General features: G+C 50.2%; 1 protein-coding gene across 3 annotated transcripts; it reads left to right on the top strand.

Annotated features, from left to right (window-relative positions):
- Positions 1-1,928: 1,928 nt before the first annotated feature.
- Positions 1,929-23,424, top strand: LOC149916206 (rho GTPase-activating protein 32-like). 3 transcript variants are annotated; one of them, XM_090149581.1, is made up of 23 exons: positions 1,929-2,090; positions 2,716-2,902; positions 3,001-3,122; positions 3,839-3,907; positions 4,524-4,643; positions 7,202-7,279; positions 7,942-8,019; positions 8,704-8,826; positions 8,942-9,019; positions 9,673-9,754; positions 10,458-10,601; positions 11,159-11,261; positions 11,819-11,951; positions 12,467-12,549; positions 12,901-13,008; positions 13,363-13,508; positions 14,009-14,210; positions 14,862-15,007; positions 15,198-18,077; positions 18,172-18,384; positions 18,485-18,808; positions 20,272-21,928; positions 22,527-23,424. In XM_090149581.1, exons 5-19 carry the CDS (start codon positions 4,635-4,637, stop codon positions 15,623-15,625), a joined length of 1,941 nt encoding a protein of 646 aa, XP_090005707.1. In that variant the 5' UTR covers positions 1,929-2,090; positions 2,716-2,902; positions 3,001-3,122; positions 3,839-3,907; positions 4,524-4,634; the 3' UTR covers positions 15,626-18,077; positions 18,172-18,384; positions 18,485-18,808; positions 20,272-21,928; positions 22,527-23,424. The 3 variants fall into 3 exon arrangements, with proteins under 3 accessions (XP_090005707.1, XP_090005706.1, XP_090005708.1); XM_090149580.1 differs by having other exon boundaries at positions 2,716-3,122; XM_090149582.1 differs by lacking the exons at positions 1,929-2,090; positions 2,716-2,902; positions 3,001-3,122; positions 3,839-3,907; positions 4,524-4,643 and adding an exon at positions 4,650-6,949.
- The last annotated feature ends 18 nt before the right edge of the window (positions 23,425-23,442 follow it).

Below are 23,442 nucleotides of genomic sequence, written 5' to 3' on the forward strand. Positions count from 1 at the left end.
AAAACTTAGCGAAAAACAACAGGTTGGTAATGGACCTCATTGGAAATGTATCATAGCAACAGCATCGGGGAGATTGCAAGCCTGAGATGCTCAACCAGTGAGCGAGTGCCAGGAGAGTATTACCTGCGTTCGGTTTAGAGTATAGAACGGAATGAGTTTCGCTGACTGGTGCACAGTTTCTCCCTTGCTAATGGGGGATGTGAGCCCAGTATTGCAATAACAAATAAACTTTGCTGCTATCACTAAGTTTCTTGCCTAACCTGAAATTTTTGAGTATTTCTCACATGGTCTTGTTCAATATGTTTGTCACCTCCCTCGGTGAGGGGGTTAGTGTCCACCCTTTGTAAGTACACTGATGAGACGAAGCGGGTGAAGTGGTTGGCACACCAAAAGGCTGTGCTGCTAGACCTGGACAGGCTGGAGAGCTGGGTAGTATCAAACCAGGTGAGCTGTAAAAGCAAGTGGTGAGTCTTGCACCTGGGAAGGAATATCCACAAGTATCAGTACAGGCTGGGATGTGACATGCTGGAGAGGAGCTCTGCAGAGAAGAATCTGGGTGTCCTGGTGGATGACAGGTTGGCCATGAGTCAGCAGTGTGCCTTGGCAGCCAAGAAGGCCAATGGAATCCTGGGGTGCATTAAAAAGAGCAAGGGAGCTGATCATCCCCTTTTGCTCCTCTCTGGTCAGGCCTCACCTGGAGTACTGCATCCAGTTGTGGGTTCCGTGATACAAAAATGACAGGGTTCTCCTGGAGAGAGTCGAGCAGTAGTCCATGAAGGTGATAAAGTGCCGGGAGCACCTCCTCAGTGTGGAAAGGCTGGGTGACCTGGGTCTGTTCAGCCTTGAGAAAAGAAGACTAAAAGGGGATCTGATTAATACTTATTATATTAAGTGTGGGAGTCAAAAGGACGTGGCCAACCACTTTTTAGAGGTCTCTGGGGACAGAAGTAGGGGATATGGCCATAAAGTGGAACACAAGCAGTTCCGCACCAACACCAAAGGAACTTCTTCATAGTAAGGATGATGGAGCACTGGAGCAGGCTGCGCAGGGAGGCTGTAGATACCGGGGTATGTCTGGCAGGACTGAGGCTTGGGGACCAGGCCAGGTCAAATCCAGTGCACTTTGCTCTCATTCTTAGTGCTTGCTTTTGCTCAGGAGGGTGGGTGGTGAGCCTTACGAACCAGTGCCTGCAGATGGGGTTTGTGGAGAAAGAGGTCCTGCAGGCCTTGTGTGACACCCATGGAGCTATAGTGAGGCTGCATCAGTGTAAAACACCAGAAATCCCTAGAGGTGTGAAGGTGAGCTGTGGGCACCAGTAACACAGGAGGGAATGTGCATGCTTGGGTTTGGATGCTTCTGTGTGTTTTAAGTGACTGTGATACCACTGCTCAGTCAGTTTGAGTGTGTGGAACAAGTGTGACATCCTCTTTGACTGAGTCCTGTGAAAGGAGTCCTATGAATTTGAGGTCTGACTTCAAGCCTGTGGGCATCATCCAGGAGTTGGGGAAGAGTACGAGGCAAGGAAAGTTGGGTAAGAGGATGAGGCTTCGGACCAGGAACCTCTTCCATCGGTATTAACTCTTGTTGTTCTCTTTTTGGATTAGGAATCCATGTGGGTCTTTTTATGAAGAACAGCCTCGTTGTGCAGCTTATGAATTAATTCATTCATGCCTGTTACCTGGTTTTCTTTCCTACATGAAGCTGCAATTGAAATGGACACTTTGTGATCTGATCCCCCCTGGCATGCTCAGATCAGCCAGGATGGCAAGGCCTGGCTCTTGGTTGGTGAGTTGTGCCCAAGTTGTGCCGCCCCGCCCCCTGCCTCTCATTAGGCAGCGGCGGCGGCGCCCCGCCCCCGGGGTCTCCTTGGTCCGCGGTAGCTCCGCCGGCTGCCGTTGGCCGAGCCGCCGTGCGCGGGAGCGAGCGTTGGGAGCCGGCTGTCGGAGGCGCGGCTCTCCTCGCAGAGCGCCGCTCCTGCCGCCTGGGCCGCCCCGCAGGACAGCGCGGCGGCAGCCGGAGCTGTCCGGGCAGCACCGAGAGGGAAGCCGCGGCGCGACGGGAGCGAGTGCTGAGGACAGCTGTGCCGGAGGTGTGCGGGAGAACGGTCCCGGGACGGGGAGGGGGGCCGTGCGGGGCTCCAGGAAGCTGCAGGGAGGCGACGGGGGGGGATCTAGCGAGATCTGAGGCTGTAGGCGGCTGCGAGGGGGTGTGGGGGTTCTGGGGAGCTGGATGATCGTTGTGGTCCTTTTCAGCCCCCCTGCCGTTCTGTGGTTCTGGTAAATGCTGTGGAAAGTGAAAGTGGTGTTTCTGCATTGGATATTGAAAGGGGCAGTTGATCTAAAGAAGTGAGCTGTAGCACGTCCTTAGAAATAGCTGATGTGCAAAGTAAGAATACCGTATACTGTGGAAAGTGAAAGTGTTGTTTCTGCACTGAACATTGGAAAAGGGCAATTGATCTAAAGAATGAAGCTGTCACATATCCTTAGAAATAGCTGACGTGGACAGGAAGATTACCATATGCATATAGGTAACATATTTTAGAGACATAGTTACCGAATTACGTGACCAATTCTTTCTCCCAAAGCTGCAACAGACTTCGAGTCCAGGACTTGGGGAAAAGTACGAGGCAAGGAAAGTTGGGGTAAGAGGATGAGGCTTCGGACCAGGAACCTCTTCCATCGGTATTAACTCTTGCCGTTCTCTTTTTGGATTAGGAATCCATGTGTTTTTTTTAACGAAGAACAGACTTATTGTGCTGCTTGTGAGTGAATTCATTCACGCCTGTTAGCTGGTTTTCTTCTCTAAATGGAGCTGCAATGGAAGTGGACGCTTGTGGTCAGATGTGCGGCCCCCTCCCGCGTGCTCAGATCAGCCAAGTTGGCAAGGCCTGGCTCTTGGTTGGTGAGTTGTGCCCAAGGTCAGAGATTTGACTCTTGTGAGGTTTGAGTCATGTCTTCCAGTTGCACGTTGTGTTCTTTCTGTTGTGTTGACCTCTTGAGCTCCAGCCCTAAGTGAGGATGCAAGCGCTACCGCAGAAGGAACAGTTTAGATGGGAAGTGCAATGCAAAGAACTGGAGCCAGCAGGAGCAGGGAAGCGATCATCCTCCTATGCTCAGCACTGGTGAGTCCTCACCTTGAGTACTGTGTTCAGTTCTGGGTGCCTCACTACAGGAAGGACAATGAAAACTTGAAAGGTGTCCAGAGAAGAGCGGTGAAGCTGCGGGGCATCTAGAGCACAAGTCTTATGGGGAGTGGCTGAGGGAACTGGGATCATTTAGTCTGGAGAAGAGGAGGCGCAGGGAAGACCTCCTCACTCTCTACAACTAGCTGAAGAGAGGTTATGTCAAGGTGGGGGTCGTCCTCCTCTCCCGTGTAAGTAGTAATAGGACTGGAGGGAGTGGGCTGAAGTTGCGTGAGGGGAGATTGAGGTTGGATGTTAAGAAAAACTTCTCCACAGGAGTGGTCAGACTCTGGAACGGGCTGCCCAGACAGGTGATAGAGTTACCATCCCTGCAGGTGTTCAAGAAACATTAGATGTTGTCGTGAGGGACGTGGCTTAGTGGGAAATATTGGTGGAAGGTGGGTGGTTGGACCGGATGATCTTGGAGATCTTTTCCAAGCTTGCTAATTCTATGTTTCTATGAAAGACATATGCTGGTGAGTGCTTTGCTGGGTGAGCATCACCCTGCTGGAAAGCGGACAGCTGTTGTCTTTATCAGACAGCCACATCCACGGGGATTGGAGGCTTTTTAACCTTAACCTCGTCTTTCATGTCTCATGGGCAGTAAGTCATGTTGTTTTAAAGCAAGATCTTAGAGGCAACCTTGATTTCTTCAGCTGCCAGAGCTCTCCACCATGCTTCTCCGTGTGATGTGAGACCATATTGGAGGCCGTGCAGAAGTCTGGGTAGGTGAAGTCAGTTGCTCTTCCTTTTCCCCCCAGGGCTGGAAGTAGCGGGGAATGGGACTGTGGGACATCCCAGCAGTGGGTTCCTACCTCAGCAGAACCAAATGGCTGTTCTGGTCCACGTGGTCATTTTGAGTGAATCTGACACAAATTAGAGACATGAGGGGCCTGTGAGCAAAAAGCATGTGCTGCATTTTGTGGTGCAAGATGTCCTCTGAGCTGCTGCTAAGAATGCCCAGCATGCTTTCTTTTTGATGGGAAGAGGTTTAGCAAGGATTTTTTAGATGAAAATAGATGAAAATCACGTATTTCCTTTTGACTGACCTTTCTTTCATACTGCTTCTTGAAAAGTTACCTTTGGATTCTAAACTAATATTTATTACAGAAGAGAATACATATGCACCCCGCACTTTTATCTGCACAAAGAATCCTCTGAACATCTGTTTACGTGTTTCTTTTTGGCACTGAGATGAAGCTGTGTGGAACATAGGCTTGGATGAATTTTCAGTCAGTAGCAGGGACGTGTAATGCTCATCTTAGATGTCGTGCTGACAGAAAGAGCAGTGAGGTAAATTTTAAGGGGTTGCATGCTATTTTTTTCTTTTTTTTTTTTCAGTCATGACCATGGAAGCGTTACCCAGACGAAATGAGCTTTTGTCACCTGGACTTTCTACACATGACAGAGGAAGTGGAAGTCAGCAGCTGAAGTGTCTGGGAAGACCCCTGCATGGGAATGGTGAGAGTTACCCTGGCACCGTCCTTTGGAAATCTCAGGGCTCTGTAAGCTCTGAAGCTGTGTCGTAACTCCTCCCGTGGTGCTGGCTCAGCTCTCCCTTTCTTTTGTGTAGGAGAGCTGGAGTTCAACTCCTTCCTGTTTCCTGCCTATGTGCTCCCTGCTTTGCCCGTGGCCCAATGGGCTTTTATTCCTCGCACCGAGATTGGCACGTGTGGATAAGGGCCTCTGTTTACGTTTATCTTTTGCTTGTGGTGACAGCTCATAGCTGAGCTTGTGGTTAACGAGACACACAATAGTTGGAGATACAGTACTCTGCGTCACTAAAACACGAGCTTTGTGGCAGCCACGAGCCCAAGGAACAGCGAGTTTCTGTGTTTTATTTCTGTGCTTGCTCCCATTGCCCCGCGGCCCTGTTGTGGTTGAAGCCGGTGGGTGGCTCAGCACCACACACTCCCCTGTTCCCCGTGGGATGGGGGAGAGTGTTGGGTGGAAAAAGAGAAGTAAAACTCATGTTTTTGAGATAAAAGTAGTTCTGAATATATATATGAATGTATTGCAAGTGATGTACAAGCAATGGCTCACCACCCGCCAACCACTGTCCAGTTAGCCGCCAAGCAATAAAAGAGAGTGAGATGTACTCTCATCCCCTTCAAAACTCCTTCCACTTGATGGCATATAGTATGGAATATCCCTTTGGCCAGTTTACGTTAGCTGTCTTAATTCGGTTCCCTCCCAGCTCCTTGTTGAGAGCTTTGCTGAGAATGGCCTTGGCTCTGTGCAACTTTGCTTGTCAGAAACTATAAAGATCAGGGTGTTATCAGTGTGATTTTTCTCCTAGAACCCAAACATAGCATCATACCAGATACTCTGAAGAAAAATCCCTCCCACTTGAGACTAAGGCAGCCCCCCAGTGTGTGTGCCGTAAGCCAGATAGGGATGCAGGTGTTGCATTTCCCTGGCAGCGTTGGCCAGGGATGCTGCAGAGGTTTTGGTGCCCAGCTTGGACGTCGCAGCACTGCTGTGCCTGTCAAAGCGGCATGCTGCGTGCTCTCCGAGCAACGAAGCAGCATTTCATCAACAGTGTGCCATGGTATTTCCTGGAACCTGGTGCGTTTGTGTCTCTGAGGCTGGGTTTACTCTACGAGCTCTTATTGCAGTAGCTGTTTTGAATTCGATTGCAGGCGTGTGAGCATAAGTGCTTTTCCCTCCTTGTGTTCTGTCTCACAGTATTTGCCCATGGTTGGTAGAAGAAGGAGCTGATGGAGTCAGCAGTAGATTCTGTTGGCTTACCCTCTGGTAAGCCTTCATCCCTGGAGCTCACTGCTGCACAGAAGAGTACACGCGTGTTTATCCCAGGGCTGCAGTAAACGGGAGCCTGGTTGGCATAGCACTGAGCAGCACCTAATGGGCTCTGCAGAGGATGGCTTTGCAGAAGGAGCAGGAGTGCCTGCGTCCACCTGTATCCTGGGATACGTTCTGGCAGCGATGCACCAGCTGTGGCCACAGTGACTGAATGCAGGGCTTGGCTTGGGGCTGCCGTGTGGCACTTACTGCCCCGCCGTATGCCTGGCAAAGCACAGCCACCCCTCGCCCACGACAAGCGTTTGTCTTAGTGTCGTGTTTCATGCTGTCTCCTGAACCTCAGGAACTGGAGGCAGCTTCCCCACGAGAAGGGGAGAACAAAATGAGGTCATCCTGGAAGCAAAAAGGCAAAAATCCACTTGGGAAAGAAATGTATATAGCAGTCTCGTAGCAGTTCTGTGTTTCTCCCGTCTCTTCCTTGATTTCCTTACAGTGAAATAGATACGTGCTGTAACGTGCTCTTGAATGAAACAAAGGACTCTAGCGTGGATTTTATGTAGGCCCTGCACTGCAAGGTATGCTGCTGGGAGGAAGTGTCCATCTGCCCGAGGGTAGGAAGGCCCTGCAGAAGGATGGCCTGAGGCCGGTTGTACGAGGCTCAACAAGAGCAAGCGCTGGGTCCTGCGCTTTGGTCATGATGACCCCGTGCCAGCTTCTCCAGGATTTGGCTGAGGTAGAATTCCAACCGCCCTCTGATTCTAGAATGTTGGAGTGTTGGAATCTTCTGGTCTTGTGACGTGGTCTTGCTTCCCCACCTTGTCTGTCATGGTGGAGCAGCCTGGTGGCCCTTAGTGATGTCATAAGCAGCTAGAATGAGGGGAGGAGCAGTGCCTGCTGCGTCCCTTCATTGGAGCGCTTGAGCTCTGACTGAGTAGCTAGCTTGTTGCACTTGTGCATCGACTGAGTACCTTCGTTTTCACACCGTCTTGTGCAGCATCTTGTAGGTAAGCTGAGACAGTGTGAGATAGACAGGTGGACAGTGAGGTGTTGAAAGCTGCTGGCTGGCGGAGCTGGTAGTGTCATGCTGCTTACTCTTGACCATCAGACATAATTTTCACTCAGTAGCTACATTCCAAAGCATAGAGGTGGCATTTGTCTCAGGGCTTTTTCCTTGTCTTCTTTGTTAAATTGTGCAAGCTCACTGATCAGCTCTTTCTCTCTCCTCTCCCCGCCCTCTGCCTTCTCCTTTGATGCAGCTTTTGCTCGCGGAAGAACAGAGCAAAGTGACAAGAAACGGCTGCGGCTTCAAGGAACTTGTTCTGATCTCTTGCCTGGTATGTGCCACACGTTGTCCCCCCCGATGTGGTTTTGCAGCCTGCGTCGCACCGTGTTTAGTAACACAGCCTCATCCAGCCTTGACAGGACACTGGTCACGTGTAGAGTTATTCCACTTTCCCTCCAGCTCAGCCCTCAGAAGGATGCTGTCTGTGATGCTGTGACCAGCTAGTCTTTAGGAAACCAATCCCTTAGGCAAGGAGTCCTAGCCCCGGTTTGTGCAGGGCTGCACAACGTGACCATGAGCATGCGTGCTTCGGCTGCGTGTGCGCACGACAGCTGTGGGGAGCACAGCAGAGATGCAAGCAGAGGAAATCCGTGTGGAAGGCTGCGGCCGGCGCTGGAGGTGAACTGGTGGGAGCCGGGCGCTAGGGAGCAGATCCACCCCCAGCAGTGACTCCTCTCACTGCCCTGCTACTGTGCTGTCGGAGTGCTCTGAGCAAGCGCATCTGCTGCTTTGTGCCGGAGTCCCCATCTGCTAGCAGAGGGATAGCGACTTGGTAAACTGCTGCGTAATAGGCTGTCTCGTTTGAATTGACTGAACAAAGTGGTTGTTTCTAGAACACCTGCCTATGCCAGTGGGTAACTGAGGGTAGTTCTGAAGAAGTCTCTCCATACCGTGGTGTGTGAACAGAGAAAATAGAAGTGTGTTTCTTTTCAGTTCCAGCTTGTCGTGCCTGCTGTGATGGGCATCGCGTGCAGCGAGATCAGCTGTGGGCCTGACCTGGCACAAATGGAGGTAGTGTATGAAGCTCTGATTGGTCTTTGTTCTGCTGACTTGAGCCGGCAGAGTGAGCTGCAGATGAGCTCTCCTGCTTTTCAAGAGAGGGAGAATCCTTCCAGCTCTATCGGTGTCACTGAAAAGCTGCCTGAAAAGCTTCATGTCCTTGCTACGAGCATCTAGATGGCCGTGGACGTTATAGTACCGACAGAATCAGATCGAGCGTTATAAACATGCAGAAGCTTTTTCCCCATCCTGCTTGGATTTTGTCACCCAAAGACCAAGTTCTCATATTCAGTAAGTTAAGGGAAGCAGGCACTTGTAGTGAGCCAAGGATTGGGTCAGTGGACCAGCTCCTGTGTCCAGTCCATGGCTGAGGTCTCCAAGCAATAGGTTACAGGAAGCAAGCAGACTCTTACGCTCCTCTTTGGCAAGACAGTACTGCAAGCGTGGCAAGTTTATAAAACTCCAGGAGTCCTCTCGGTTGGGGTGTTTGTCCTCTTAGTCTGGGTAGAGAGAGACGCATCTTTACATTGCCTGGCCATACTGCTGCACACCAGGAAGAGAAACAGCTGTTATTAGACTTGCAGTTTCTTGTTAAGCACTCATGATAAGGATCTTTCTCTGCAGATGTGCTCCTTGCTCTGAAATTGTCCTCGTTTGTCCTCAGCTCCTCACCATGGCCTGTGCTCTCTGTTTCAGACTGAGAACAATGGGAAGCCCCTGCTGATCCACGAGGAGTCTCCTGTAAATATTCCAGCTGTTGCTGCTGCCCATGTTCTTAAGAGATACGTTGCCCAGGCACCGGATGAACTCTCCTTTGAGGTAAGCAGTTAAGGGCGTTCCTAGTTGTCATGTACAGGAGAGTATAAGGCGTGAACGCATCAGGAATATTCTCAGATACCTTCAGAATGTTTGGTGAGGTTGCAGTCTTTTGCAGGTGGGAGACATCGTGTGCGTTACTGATATGCCACCAAAGGAGCTGACCCCCTGGTGGAGAGGCAAGCATGGCTTTCAGGTAGGCACAAGCTTCAGACTTGAGAGAGCAACTTCGGTCAGGTCGGGAATCTCGGCTAAGAGCTGCGCTGCCTGCACAGGATGGCTCATGGGTGTAAACATTTTCCCTGTGTCGGTGTCAGAGATGGTCTTTGTAGGAAACTGTCTCCTCAGTTCACTTAGAAGCAAGAGCCTTCACAATATGCATCAGGTCACGGCCACTGAACCCCACCTTTGGAAATGCAGCAGCTAAGACAGTGTTTCAGTGTCTCAGAGTATTTTGCTTGCACCCATGCAGAACGTGAAGTTAGTGTCTTTTAGGAAGTTACTGCCTGTCAGCTGAGGTAGGGTAACAGACCCTCCGCGTGCTTGTTGCTGCTGCTGGCTGCAGAACGCTGGGTAGCTCGGAGCTGGGGATTATTGCAGCTGCATCTCAGTCAGCAAGAACTTTCTTCTTCTACATCTTCTACAGAAGCAATTATTTGTTTTGTAGGTCTTTTGGCTGCAAATGTTGAATAATTATTACTTTTATGCAGGCCACTTTTTGTTGGATAGTCTTACGGAGCGTCAGGCAAGCACGTTCCGAGGAAAATGTTAGGTGGCTTTTGGTTGAACAGTTCAGGCCTGAGAAATGCTGCCTTCAGCATTGCACCTCTCTTTTTTTTCTTGTTACAGGTTGGATTTTTCCCAAGTGAGTGCGTGGAGCTCATCAATGGAAAAATTCCGGAGTCTCTCCTCAGTTCAGTGCCAAAGCCAGGTACAGATGTTACATTTGATGGTGCAGGGAAGCAAAATGGCGTCTCTTTTTGGGTGTGTTCTGTGTTTAATACCTCCTTTATCCATCCCGTGTTATAGTCTGTGCTGATGATCCTTCAGGCATATCATGGGGCATATGGCTGGTGTTTTGTAGGCAATGAGAATGAAGGAGGGCAAAGGCAGTTCTTCTGCGAGTCAGTACGAGGTTGAGAACAGCCAGTGTCCCTGGTGGACAGCTAGAGGCCTGGTTGTGCTAGTGATATGCTTGATCAGAACGTGACTTTTCAAGAGGATCCTTAATCCTCAAGTTGAGCAAGCCAAGCAAGAGGAGTGCATTAAACTCCATCGGAACGCGCAGAGATTTGGCCCGATCCTCCCGTGTTTATGAGTGGACTTGGGGAAATCATAGAATCCTCCTAGTATGGCTTGGGATGGAAGGGAGCTCAAGGATCATCAAGTTCCAACCCCCCTGCCTCAGGCTGGGCTGCCAACCAACCTCCACATCTAATGTGAGACTAGACCCCACTGCCCAGGGCCCCATCCAACCTGGCCTTTGGCTCCTCCTGCAGGGATGGGAGAAAATCCGTTTTTCTATGTACTTGTTAATGTTCTTCCCGTTTTGACGTGCTCTGTAGAATGTGTTATGCTCGGCCTTGTCCAACTGAGCCAAACCTGAAATGAACTGGTTTCTTCCTGTTGTGCAGTGCCAAAGAAACACGGCAAGCTCGTCACCTTCCTTCGTTCCCTGGTGAAGGCCCGCCCAAAGAAACCGAAAGAGCGGGAGGTGGAGAAGGAAAGGGTGTTTGGCTGTGACCTGGGAGAGCATCTTCTCCACTCTGGTCGCGATGGTAAGGGACAGCCCGTTCCTGAGATCTTCCTCTGTTGGGCATCTAAAGATGAAAGGGAGGTCGTATCTAGCAAAGGGGCAGGTTGGTACCGGTGGAGAAACGTGTAATGGAAGTTGATGGCTGAAAGATAAACTGAGGCTAATGCTCTTAAGAGACAAGCACGTTTGTATTTGCTTAAACCAAAGCCTGTAAGCCAATCCCACGCTAGCCTGAAAAGAAGGGAAGCCTTTTGGCCAAGGAGAGTGTCCTGCATATGTTTCCCTGCTCTCCTGGACATGAGATTTCCCACCTCCTTTCATTCCCATGGGAGCTGTGGTGGGACTTGCAGTGTCTCCGGCTTCCCCAGAATTACTTTCTCCAGGCTGATTCCTAGGTCCTTACACTTCTTGAATGCAAGGAACACGTCTGTCCAGTTTCCTCGTCTTGGACAGCTTTCTTCTGTAAGGAAGAACTAAGCAGTAGCCTGGCTGGGCTTAGTGGATGAGATTTGACAGGAGCACAGCCTGAACCAGTACTTGAATGAGGAGCTCAAGTAACCGCTGGCACGTGTTCTTTAGTCCCCCAGGTCCTCCAGAGCTGCGCCGAGTTCATTGAGCAGCACGGCGTAGTGCAAGGGATATACCGGCTGTCCGGCGTCGCGTCCAACATCCAGAGACTGCGGTAAGAGTGCTGCGACTGACACAGCGGTCAGTAGGGGCGCGTGCCCTGTTGTGGGTGCTCAGAGGCCTGCGCCGTGGGGCAGCTCTGTGCAGGCAGCGTGCGCTCAGCAGTGGTGCGCCAGGCTTGTCACTGTTTGATAGGAACACGGGGCGTTCAGCAGACTTGCTGGAGCAGGAAGTTCTCCTTCTGTCCTTCGGAGCACTGGAAGGCTGTGGGGGACTGCGGTGTCACCGCTGCCAGCTCTCATTCCCGTTTCCTCCTGTTTGCAGAGCCCTTTGGAGCAGCCCACACTCCTCCTTGCTGCTCCGGGCTCCTGGCTTAGGATTGTAGACTAGGCAGCCAGTTGTCAGAGTCACGGGAAATGCCTTAGCTAAAACGAAAAGGTCTCCTTTTGGAAACATCTCATCCAGCATGGCTCGTGTGGTGCTGGTGACTGAGTGTTCATTTTCTCCTGTTAATCGGGAAGCCCTTCCAATGCTTGATTATATTTGGTGTGGCTTTTGACTTGTTTTCCTCTTTCTCAACCCCCCCGCCCGTTTTTGTGTCCTTCTCTCCAGCCAAGAATTTGAGTCTGAGCAGATTCCTGAGCTAACCATCCGCGACACTCACAGCGTGAGCTCCGTCTGCAAAATGTACTTCAGGGAGCTCCCGAACCCTCTGCTGACCGACCAGCTGTATGACAAGTTCTCGGTAAGCACAAGGCAACGTCTTTCCTTTACCTCTTCCCTGGGCCTCTTGGGAGATGGCTGCAGCAGTGCCCCAGCTCTGAGGCCCTTTTTCTGTTAGCCCCGTGGGGTTTACTCGTATGTCTTTGCCACATCATGCATCATATGGATGCCATTTTCGGTGGTCCCAGGAGGCGGTTATTTCCATATTCACAAAGCTTGAGAGAATTCATGTTTTTTGTTTTTTCTTTTGTTTTGTTTTTCTATTCCCCAAGTATTTATAGAATGGGAGTGGGATTGATAGCAAAGTGCACTTGAAGCTTGAGGAGCTGAGCTGCGCAATCAGGCTGTAAACCGGCCCGCTGCTTGGACTCCTTGGCCTTGATGGCACCAGCTGCGTGCCGCTATGTTCCCCAGATGCCTCCTGGAAGGCGTAAAATCTGTCTCGGCGCAGACCAACAGCACGCTGTCCCCATAGTTCCCGACCCTGTGGCAGGTATCTAGCCTGATTTGTGTCTGTCCCTTTCTGCACTATTCCAGGAGGCTGTTGGTGCCGCTACAGATGAGGAGCAGCTGGTCAGAATGCAGGACGTCATCCAGCAGCTGCCCGCTCCTCACTACAGGTCAGTGCTGCCCTCACTCTGTTGAGCTCAGCCATGCTGCACTTCAGAGGGCAGTGGTGTGATTCCAGGCTTGTCTCATGCTGGCAACATGATGCCTGCGTATGTTGAAGCAGTTTAAGGCTACACGGGGTTAATTTATTGGGTCGGTTCCTGGGCACGGGGGCACAGTTGGTGCAGCTGGTGGCTGCAGCTGTGCTGTGCTGGGGCTTGGTGCCACAGTGTGGCACTTAGTCAAGTTGGATCTACTTCATCTTCAGTGACAGTAGCAATAACATGCATTGAGGCTTTGCTCTGTGAACCGCAGCACCGCGTGCTCATTGGTGCTGAATATTTGCCTCTCTGATTTTCCAGGACACTGGAATACCTGATAAGACACTTGGCTCGTCTAGCCGGGAACTGTTCCGTGACAAACATGCACGCTAAGAACTTAGCGATTGTGTGGGCTCCAAACCTCTTAAGGTAAACTTCTTTCTCCATTTCAACACACTGCTTGGATCTGTTCTCCGGCAAAAAATGCAGTCTTCCTCTTTCTCCATCGAATGTGCTCTTCTCCTGTACACTGTAGTAAGTGGCTGACGGCAGAGCAAGAGCCTGGGCTGTTCTCCAACCGCCCGGGCACAATTTCTAGATGACAATTTCTGCCCTCTTGTTTAGATGGGACTGGTGTGTCCTTGACCATCCAGGAGAATTTCTTCAGCGGCATCACCGCGGAAGCCTCCGGAGCCCAATTTGACAGCTTTTGGCTGCAACAATCCAGACTTGGGGAAACTTGGATCTTGGATAAATGACTGCTAAAATCTGCCTTTTCTACAGATCACAGCAGAACGAGTCTGCCTGCGCCAGCGGAAGAGCCGCCTGCATGGAACTGCAGACGCAGTCGGCTGTGGTGGAATTCATCATCAACCACGCAGATGTCCTCTTCTGCTCCAAATCCGGATCAGACATGGCAGATGGAGCAGGTGAGTGTCTTCCTCCATGAGCTTTATCTTGATCAGACACCTTGATCAAATCCAGGCCTTCTCCAAGATCTTTGAAATACACTTTTTCTATCGAGGGGACAGCAGACTTCTGGGCTTAGATTAGAATCTGGCATCCTGTTGCTGGATGCTGAGAATGTCCAAGTCCAAACTTTACAATGAGAAAAAAAACGTCACTGTCGTTACGATGTTTTGCATGCAGGTGAAGCTTGATGAAAGTGTGGCAGTGAAGCTTTCTGAGTTCCCTGCCCCCGCTTTCTAGGGTTTTTCTTTGCCCATTTCGATACAGTGAGCTGCTCTTATTAATTATGACTCTGTCCTCTGCCTTAAACATACCTCTGACCACATGCTTATTCTGACCTCCTCTTCTTCTAGTGGCTCAGATAAGCAGGTCTGAGAAAACTATAGCATCTCCCCCAGAACTGTGATGGCTGTGGTGCTGCTTTGTGATCCTCGCTCTTACCTGTGGCTTTCCCTTACAGGGCACGGTTCTCTCTCAGGGCTCAAGTCTGCGTGGGTGTCTTCTCCTGCCACAAAGCTGCTCACCCTGGAGGAGGCACAGGCTCAGAGGCGAGGCCACAGCAGCTCTTCCGTTGTGACACAGAGCAGGGACATAGAAGTGGAAGAAGGCCCCACAGCTGTACAGGGGAAATTCCACACAATCATCAACTTTCCATCTGAAAGGTAAAGAGGACTTTGTTTTCCAGCAACCGTCATCATTGTTTGGGTGGGTTGTGTTGTTGTTTTTTTTTTCCCCCATTATTTCTTGTGCGCAGTCACGAGATGTATAAAGCCATGCTGACGTCTACCCTGGCCTGAGCTGGCTCTACCTTGAAACGTTGGGGTTTTCCAGCTGTCGGGGCCACATGCCTGAAACCAGTTCCGGTTCTCCTCTAAGCAGAGCTGCTGGTCAGACCTGCTGGCACTAGAAACTAAACTTGGCGGTGAGATGGGGCCGACGAGGTGTTGATGTCAGAGTCAGAGGTGCTTTTGAATTTCCTTTATGGCTGCACGGTTCCTCAGAAAGCAGTTACGCCTGCCGGCTCCAGAAGAGCCATCCCTTAGATGCTGTCCTGTACAGCCGCGGAGCCTTTGCTCATGTGCTCTGCATCTTGCTTGACACAGTTTAGGGGAATTTAGCCAGCAAGACTTCAGGGCTGAGCTATAGGAGTGGAACCGTCCTCAACTGCTTGAAAGAGAGCGAGTTTCTAAGCTGTGCTTCAGCAGAAACCAGGCGGTGCCAGGAACAAGCAACTGTTGGCAAGAGCTCAGTGCAGCTCTTCCCTCACCCCGCACCACGCACAACTCACACCCGTCACTGTTTTCTCTCTCCAGACAACGTCCACCCAGCAAGATGAAGGAATCACCAGCTGGCAGTTGGCGTTCCTGCTTCAGCCTGCGGAAACCATCCTCTGTGGCCAAACGCCGACTGCAGCCCAGTCCCAGGGAGCCCTCAGAGACGGAAGTCGTGGTGCTGGCAGGTAAGGGTGCGAATCCAGCTTTCAAAGCCTTGCTTTTCAGCGACATAGAATTCATGCAATACAAGTGGACTTGTATCTCCTCCTAGCGTTCCAACCTATACCTAGCATCTTCAGATCACCCCTGATCAAGAGCCACTTTCATAATTCAGCTTGTGAAAGTTTGACACTAACCCCTGTGTATCCTTCCTAGGTGAATCGAGCCCTTGTCTACCCAGAAGAGCCGGGGCAAGTAGCGATGGTGCGCTGTGTGCTTCCATCGATGGAGGGCTCTTAGGAAGCACGAGTCACTGTGGTTCAGATGACAGCCTTCCACATAACAACAGCAATGGAGAGAAGGAGCTCATCCAAGTTCACGCCCTCATTTCTCCCGGCTGTGCTGAAGATGCTGACCTGAGCCTGCTGGACACCACAGTCACCAGCCTGGACTGTGACCCAGTGCCTTTGCAGTGCAGCCCAGCCCAAGCACAGTCCGAGTGCCCCGACAGCAGCACCTCCACGCAGGAGCAGGTCAGCGTCGCTGAGGAGAAGCCGAGCCTCTTGGAGGGGGACTTAGAATCAGGCCTCCAGCCCCAGGCACCGGGCAGCAGCACTGAGAGCTCTGAGCCACTCTCTCCGTGACAAGAGAGGATGAGTCCCATCTTTACCCTGGACCTCTCACGCCCTCCTGTCTTTTACATAATAATAAAAGCACGCTCGTGCTCAATCAACGCCTTGACTGCCTTCCGAGTCTTCATTCACAGAGACTGGGACGAATGCAACGAAGAGCAAGGCACGCCAGCTTGCAACGCGATGGCTGTGGGGTGCGCGCAGCAGAGCTCTGGGTTTGTTCCCGTTCTGTCTGGCTTTGGGACGTCTGCAGCGAGAGCTCAGCTACCATCTGGTATGGTAGCAAATGATGTTTAGCATCCTGGATGCTGCTCGTGATAATCCCGAGCTTCCTGGCTGTGGCTTTGTGATGCTTCTCAGGGCTTTTTGATGCATTTCGAAGCCTCGGCTGCTCCCTAACGCCTCTCTCCTCCTGCCGTGTCCATTCCTGGCTCCCGACCTAGGAGCTGGCCGTGCAGACCTGTCGTCATCACGCTGCGGCAGGAGGAGCTCACCTTGAGCAGCATCTCCCTTGCCCCGCCCCCTGCGTCTGATTGGGCAGCGGCGGCGGCGCCCCGCCCCCGGGGTCTCCTTGGTCCGCGGTAGCTCCGCCGGCTGCCGTTGGCCGAGCCGCCGTGCGCGGGAGCGAGCGTTGGGAGCCGGCTGTCGGAGGCGCGGCTCTCCTCGCAGAGCGCCGCTCCTGCCGCCTGGGCCGCCCCGCAGGACAGCGCGGCGGCAGCCGGAGCTGTCCGGGCAGCACCGAGAGGGAAGCCGCGGCGCGACGGGAGCGAGTGCTGAGGACAGCTGTGCCGGAGGTGTGCGGGAGAACGGTCCCGGGACGGGGAGGGGGGCCGTGCGGGGCTCCAGGAAGCTGCAGGGAGGCGACGGGGGGGGATCTAGCGAGATCTGAGGCTGTAGGCGGCTGCGAGGGGGTGTGGGGGTTCTGGGGAGCTGGATGATCGTTGTGGTCCTTTTCAGCCCCCCTGCCGTTCTGTGGTTCTGGTAAATGCTGTGGAAAGTGAAAGTGGTGTTTCTGCATTGGATATTGAAAGGGGCAGTTGATCTAAAGAAGTGAGCTGTAGCACGTCCTTAGAAATAGCTGATGTGCAAAGTAAGAATACCGTATACTGTGGAAAGTGAAAGTGTTGTTTCTGCACTGAACATTGACAAAGGGCAATTGATCTAAAGAATGAAGCTGTCACATATCCTTAGAAATAGCTGACGTGGACAGGAAGATTACCATATGCATATAGGTAACATATTTTAGAGACATAGTTACCGAATTACGTGACCAATTCTTTCTCCCAAAGCTGCAACAGACTTTAAATGTTCTAAACAATGTGGGTATAGTATTCTGACCTGGGAAATGTACTGTAAGGTTGTTCATTAGGCCAGCAGAAGTGAAGTCCACTGAACAAACTCTCAAGGAGTCGGGGCCTTTACACAAAGCGGAACTGTCCCACTCTGTGGGAACGTTAGGATGCCGTAGGCAGGCTCCAAGATACTGCCCTCTGTCCTCCTTCCAAGCTTATCTCTAAGCAAGGACAGACGGATGACCTGAACAATGACCCAGTGCAAAGGGCACAAATGCTGGGGGGTAATGAAGCAGTTAAGAGGTTATGTCTATGTTGTAAAGCAGACATCCAAAAGTTACGACCAGATGTTTGTTAAGAAAGCAGTTGTTAGAAGGCAGTCGACCAATTAAGATATTTGTGGTTGGGTGGTAAGGATTTGTGTTTACTTGGTATTGGTACGATTAGTGAAGCGTTGCGAAAGAGTGTGAACCTGCAGTACTCAGCCAGTGAGGAGCCGGGGAGAAAGAGATAAGGGTCGGGCAGTAGGGGATAAAAGATGTAACACTGTTTTCTCTGCGCTCTCCTGCTTGCAGGAGGCCCGCCATTGCAATTGGGAATAAAGATAGATACAAAGATCAGAGAACCGTCCTGGAAAACTAATTGGCTATTTCCAACAACGCCTATAAATATCTTAGATGTGGGAGTCAAAAGGACACGGCTGCAATCTTTTCAGCGATCTGTGGTGACAGAAGAAGGGGAAATGGCCATAAACTGGAGCACAGGAAGTTCTGCACCAAAATGCAAAGGAACTTCTTCACGGCGAGGATGACGGAGCGCTGGAACGGGCTGCCCAGGGAGGCTGTGGATTCTCCTTCTCTGGAGATATTCCAGGCCCTCCTGGGCGCCCTTCCTGTGCTGCCTACTCTAGGGAGCCCGTTTTGCAGGGGGCTTGGGCTCAGTGATCTCTGGAGCTCCCTTGCAACCCCAGTTTTGTGATTCCGTGATTTTATTCATTGCTTCTTGCAGCAATGCAGCGTTTCAGATGAGAGAAAAGCATGGCGGGCGTAAACTGGGTTTCTGTGGTTGGTAAAGCTGTGCTGAGAACTGGGCTGACTACTGCACCTGGAAATGTGTGCAAAGTCTGCAGACACAGAAGAATAACTTTTCCTTGCAGGTTGGGCTTGTCTAAGGTAGGTGATTGCTAGGTGAGCTTGTGCTTTAAAGCATCAAGTTGTATAAATAAGGAAACTTTAAAAGCAAGATTGCCAGTTCTTTTTTACCTAGGTGATTTTTTGCAAGGAGAGATTTGAAATGCTGCTTGCTACTGGAAGATGGAGAGAGGAGAATCAAGTCAAAGGCATGCTGTGCATAGCCACCACGTAGCATCTGCGCCGCTCTCCCCCTGCACAAAGGAGGAGCAGCTCAGCAAGCTTGGCCCGGGCCATGGAAGGGAGCATACAAACATCTGGACCAACCCCAACGGAGCGGGTTCTGCAGGTTGGTTGTCTTCTGCTGTTTGTCTCCCATCCTGTTGCTCAGGGGTAGACGTGTTCTTGATCAGTGCTAATAGGAAACTTTCATGACATTTTTGTTTCAGCTGTCCCAATGCTTTGATCCCTTGCTGCTGGGATGGGGCGTTTGCAGAATGACAATGTCCAGTCAGATGTTGGGGATGAGTCTACGCACCGGGGTATGTCTGGCAGGACTGAGGCTTGGGGACCAGGCCAGGTCAAATCCAGTGCACTTTGCTCTCATTCTTAGTGCTTGCTTTTGCTCAGGAGGGTGGGTGGTGAGCCTAATGAACCAGTGCCTGCAGATGGGGTTTGTGGAGAAAGAGGTCCTGCAGGCCTTGTGTGACACCCATGGAGCTATAGTGAGGCTGCATCAGTGTAAAACGCCAGAAATCCCCAGAGGTGTGAAGGTGAGCTGTGGGCACTAGTAACACAGGAGGGAATGTGCATGCTTGGGTTTGGATGCTTCTGTGTGTTTTAAGTGACTGTGATACCACTGCTCAGTCAGTTTGAGTGTGTGGAACAAGTGTGACATCCTTTTTGACTGAGTCCTGTGAAAGGAGTCTGTATGGGAACTGCTGAGTCACGGCCTGAACCTCTGATTTATCACCTGAGGCGAGCAATGAGTCAGCCCTGGGAGCACAGGTGAAAGGAATTCACCTGTGCTGCAGGAAGGGGTGGAGCATGGCTCCACCTCTCCTAGACCCATTTAAGAGCTGACTACCAGTGGGTAGGATCTCTCTCTCTCTTTGGAAGATTCTCTCCACTGGTCTTTCCTGAGCGAGCCCACGACATGTGTAAGCATCCTATGTATTCTCTTTGTCTTGGTGTGCCTAACTCTCTTGCTTATTTCATTATTATAACATCTTAATATTGTTTGATTATATAAAATTCCTTTATATAATTTTCATTGATTATACACTTGGTGAGCCAGGCAGGCAAGCCGAATATACTAAAACTTACACTATGTCCTTTCTTTGGAATTTCTGTAAATGTTCAAGGGGGAGGACACTACCCCCCTAGATAAAATAATTCCAGGGCAGATGCCAGGATTTGCGGGATCCCCTTATTATGAATTGTCAACTATCATTGAAAAATGGGGTCCTCTACGTGTTGTGGGAAATGTTTCCCCATATCGCCTAGCAGATGACTTTCCGGGACTAGGCAATGATACATTAGTCACAAGAGAAAGACAATTAGCTGCTTCTACAGTGGCATGGCCGCTGTTAAATGCTTTAAATAATGCTGAAATAAGGAATAATACTTTAGTGAACGAAAATGAACTTTTAAAAGATCATATTGAAAAGTTAGAACAGGAACTTGGCATATTAACAGGAAAAAACCCAATTCTACATCTTCCAATAGGTCAAGTCTGTAATATTTCAATAAACAATGACCAGGCTCCTGAATCAACGGACTGTGTTGATCAGGAAAATAAACAATCTAAATCTGATCTTGAATCTCCAATTTTGACGGATGCACTAGAAGTCCATCCTGTTATAACTCAAAAAACAAAAAAGGTACAGGACAGATAGGCGGGGGTGCCGCCTGATCAGTGGCCCCCCGTTCAAACCCACTTGCATGTAACAGCCCGACCGTACACAGCAACAGAACTGATGGACTTAGTCCAACGATTTAAGCAGAAAGCTAGAGAAAGTGTGCCAGCTTGGACTATGGGATTCTGGGGCAGAAAGTGTTCTGATGAATGGCCCGGAAATAGCCAAATTGGCCACAATGACCGTCCATCCTGCTCTTAGACAGAGATTATATGCAGGTAATCAATACAATGATGAAAACCATTCTATAATAGAATGGTTAATGGCGGCCTGCTGTATGGTATGGCCCAATCAATCTGATATTCCTTTACATACAGGGATGTGGTCCTCCATGGAAAACCTTCAAAATTACATCTGTGAATTAGGTGTAAGGGAAGCGATTTATGAAGATGCCTTTGATGGCCCGGATCTGGTCAAATTCTCAGCAGGGATGAGAGACCTAATTTTACAACAAGCCCAGGCATTGGGTATATTCGATGCTACCCTCCCAGCTGAGTTGGATGTCCACGTTACTCAAGATGGCTTTGGTTGGGGCCTGTGGCAACGTCAGAGTTCTGTTCGGACCCCCATTGGTTTTTGGTTTCAGGTCTGGCATGGAGCAAAAGAAAGATATAATATGATTGAAAAACAGTTATTGGCTGCCTATTCAGCATTACAGGCAGTAGAGCCAATAACCCAGACGGCTGAAGTTATAGTGAAGACCACTCTGCAGATTCAGGGGTGGGTGAAAGATCTGACCCACCTTCCTAAGACAGGGGTGGCCCAAGCACAAACAGTGGCATGATGGGTCACTTACCTCAGCCAAAGGAGCAGTCTGTCTTCATCATCCTTAAAAGAAGAGCTTCAGAAGATCCTAGGCCCAGTGACCTATCATTGTGATGCACCAAAAGAAACACTGGTCGCTCCACCAGAGAAGAGTCCCGTTCAGGAGAGGAAATATCCTATCCCTGAAGATGCCTGGTATACAGATGGGTCCAGCAAGGGCAACCCGAGCAAGTGGAGAGCGATAGCATACCATCCTTCGCCTGAGACAATCTGGTTTGATGAGTGTCATGGAATTAACTAGATCAGTTTATGCCCGTGACAGGGGGCAGTAGGCCCCTGCCCTCCCCACCCCCGGCCTGGCCCCACAAAATGGGAAGGAAGGGGGAAAAGGAAAAAAACAGCGGCAACAATCTATGGAGGTAAACTTATTTTACTAACTATGATATCGGAATGCAAAATAATACAATATAATACAATCTACCAGTGGGGAAGGATCTCTCTCTCTTCGGAAGATCCACTCCACTGGTCTTTCCTGAGCGAGCCCACGACACGGGTAAGCATCCTATTTATTCTCTTTGTCTTGCTGTGCCTAACTCTCTTGCTGATTTCATTATTATAACATCTTAATATTATTTGATTATATAAAATTCCTTTATATAATTTCCATTGATTATGCAGTAGTCCTATGAATTTGAGGTCTGAATTTAAGCCTGTGGGCATCGCCCAGGAGTTGGGGAAGAGTACGAGGCTTCGGACCAGGAACCTCTTCCATCGGTATTAACTCTTGCCGTTCTCTTTTTGGATTAGGAATCCATGTGTTTTTTTTTAATGAAGAACAGACTCATTGTGCAGCTTGTGAGTGAATTCATTCACGCCTGTTAGCTGGTTTTCTTTCCTACATGAAGCTGCAATTGAAATGGACACTTTGTGATCTGATCCCCTCTGGCATGCTCATATCTGCCAAGTTGGCAAGGCCTGGCTCATGGTTTGTGAGTTGTGCCCAAGGTCAGAGAGTTGACTCTTGTGAGCTTGGAGTCATGTCTTCCAGTTGCACGTTGTGTTCTTTCTGTTGTGTTGACCTCTTGAGCTCCAGCCCTAAGTGAGGATGCAAGCGCTACCGCAGAAGGAACGGTTTAGATTGGAAGTGCAATGCAAAGAACTGGAGCCAGCAGGAGCAGGGAAGCGATCATCCTCCTGTGCTCAGCACTGGTGAGTCCTCACCTTGAGTACTTTGTTCAGTTCTGGGTGCCTCACTACCAGGAAGGACAGTGAAAGCCTTAAATGTGTCCAGAGAAGAGCAGTGAAGCTGCAGGGCATCTAGAGCACAAGTCTTATGGGGAGCGGCTGAGGGAACTGTGATTATTTAGTCTGGAGAAGAGGAGGTGCAGGGAAGACCTCCTCACTCTCTACAACTAGCTGAAGAGAGGTTATGTTGAGGTGGGCGTTGTCCTCCTCTCCTGTGTAAGTGATAATAGGACTGGAGGGAGTGGCCTGAAGTTGCATGAGGGGAGATTGAGGTTGGATGTTAAGAAAAACTTCTCCACAGGACTGGTCAGACGCTGGAACGGGCTGCCCAGACAGGTGATAGAGTTACCATCCCTGCAGGTGTTCAAGAAACATTAGATGTTGTCGTGAGGGACGTGGCTTAGTGGGAAATGTTGGTGGAAGGTGGATGGTTGGACCGGATGATCTTGGAGATCTTTTCCAAGCTTGCTAATTCTATGTTTCTATGAAAGACATGTGCTGGTGAGTGCTTTGCTGGGTGAGCATCACCCTGCTGAAGAGCAGGCAACTGTTGTCTTTGCAGGCAGCCACATCCACAGGGATTGGATGGACCTTAACCTTGTCTTTCACATCTTATGGGCAGTAAGTCATGTGGATTTAAAGCAGGATCTTAGAGGCAACCTTGATTTCTTCAGCCACCAGAGCTCTCCACCATGCTTCTCTGTGTGATGTGAGACCCTGCAGAAGTCTGGGTAGGTGAAGTCAGTTGCTCTTCCTTTTCCCCCCAGGGCTGGAAGTAGCGGGGAAACGGGACTGTGGGACATCCCAGCAGTGGGTTCCTACCTCAGCAGAACCAAATGGCTGTTCTGGTCCACGTGGTCATTTTGAGTGAATCTGACACAAATTAGAGACATGAGGGGCCTGTGAGCAAAAAGCATGTGCTGCATTTTGTGGTGCAAGATGTCCTCTGAGCTGCTGCTAAGAATGCCCAGCATGCTTTCTTTTTGATGGGAAGAGGTTTAGCAAGGATTTTTTAGATGAAAATAGATGAAAATCACGTATTTCCTTTTGACTGACCTTTCTTTCATACTGCTTCTTGAAAAGTTACCTTTGGATTCTAAACTAATATTTATTACTGAAGAGAATACATATGCACCCTGCACTTTTATCTGCACAAAGAATCCTCTGAACATCTGTTTACGTGTTTCTTTTTGGCACTGAGATGAAGCTGTGTGGAACATAGGCTTGGATGAATTTTCAATCAGTAGCAGGGACGTGTAATGCTCATCTTAGATGTCGTGCTGACAGAAAGAGCAGAAAGGTACATTTTATGGGGTTGCATGCTGCTTTTTTTTTTTTTTTTTCAGTCATGACCATGGAAGCGTTACCCAGACGAAATGAGCATTTGTCACCTGGACTTTCTACACATGACAGAGGAAGTGGAAGTCAGCAGCTGAAGTGTCTGGGAAGACCCCTGCATGGGAATGGTGAGAGTTACC

The sequence above is a fragment of the Phasianus colchicus genome, chromosome 13 (assembly GCF_987193195.1).
Source record: "Phasianus colchicus chromosome 13, bPhaCol1.hap1.1, whole genome shotgun sequence".
Classification (NCBI taxonomy): domain Eukaryota; kingdom Metazoa; phylum Chordata; class Aves; order Galliformes; family Phasianidae; genus Phasianus; species Phasianus colchicus.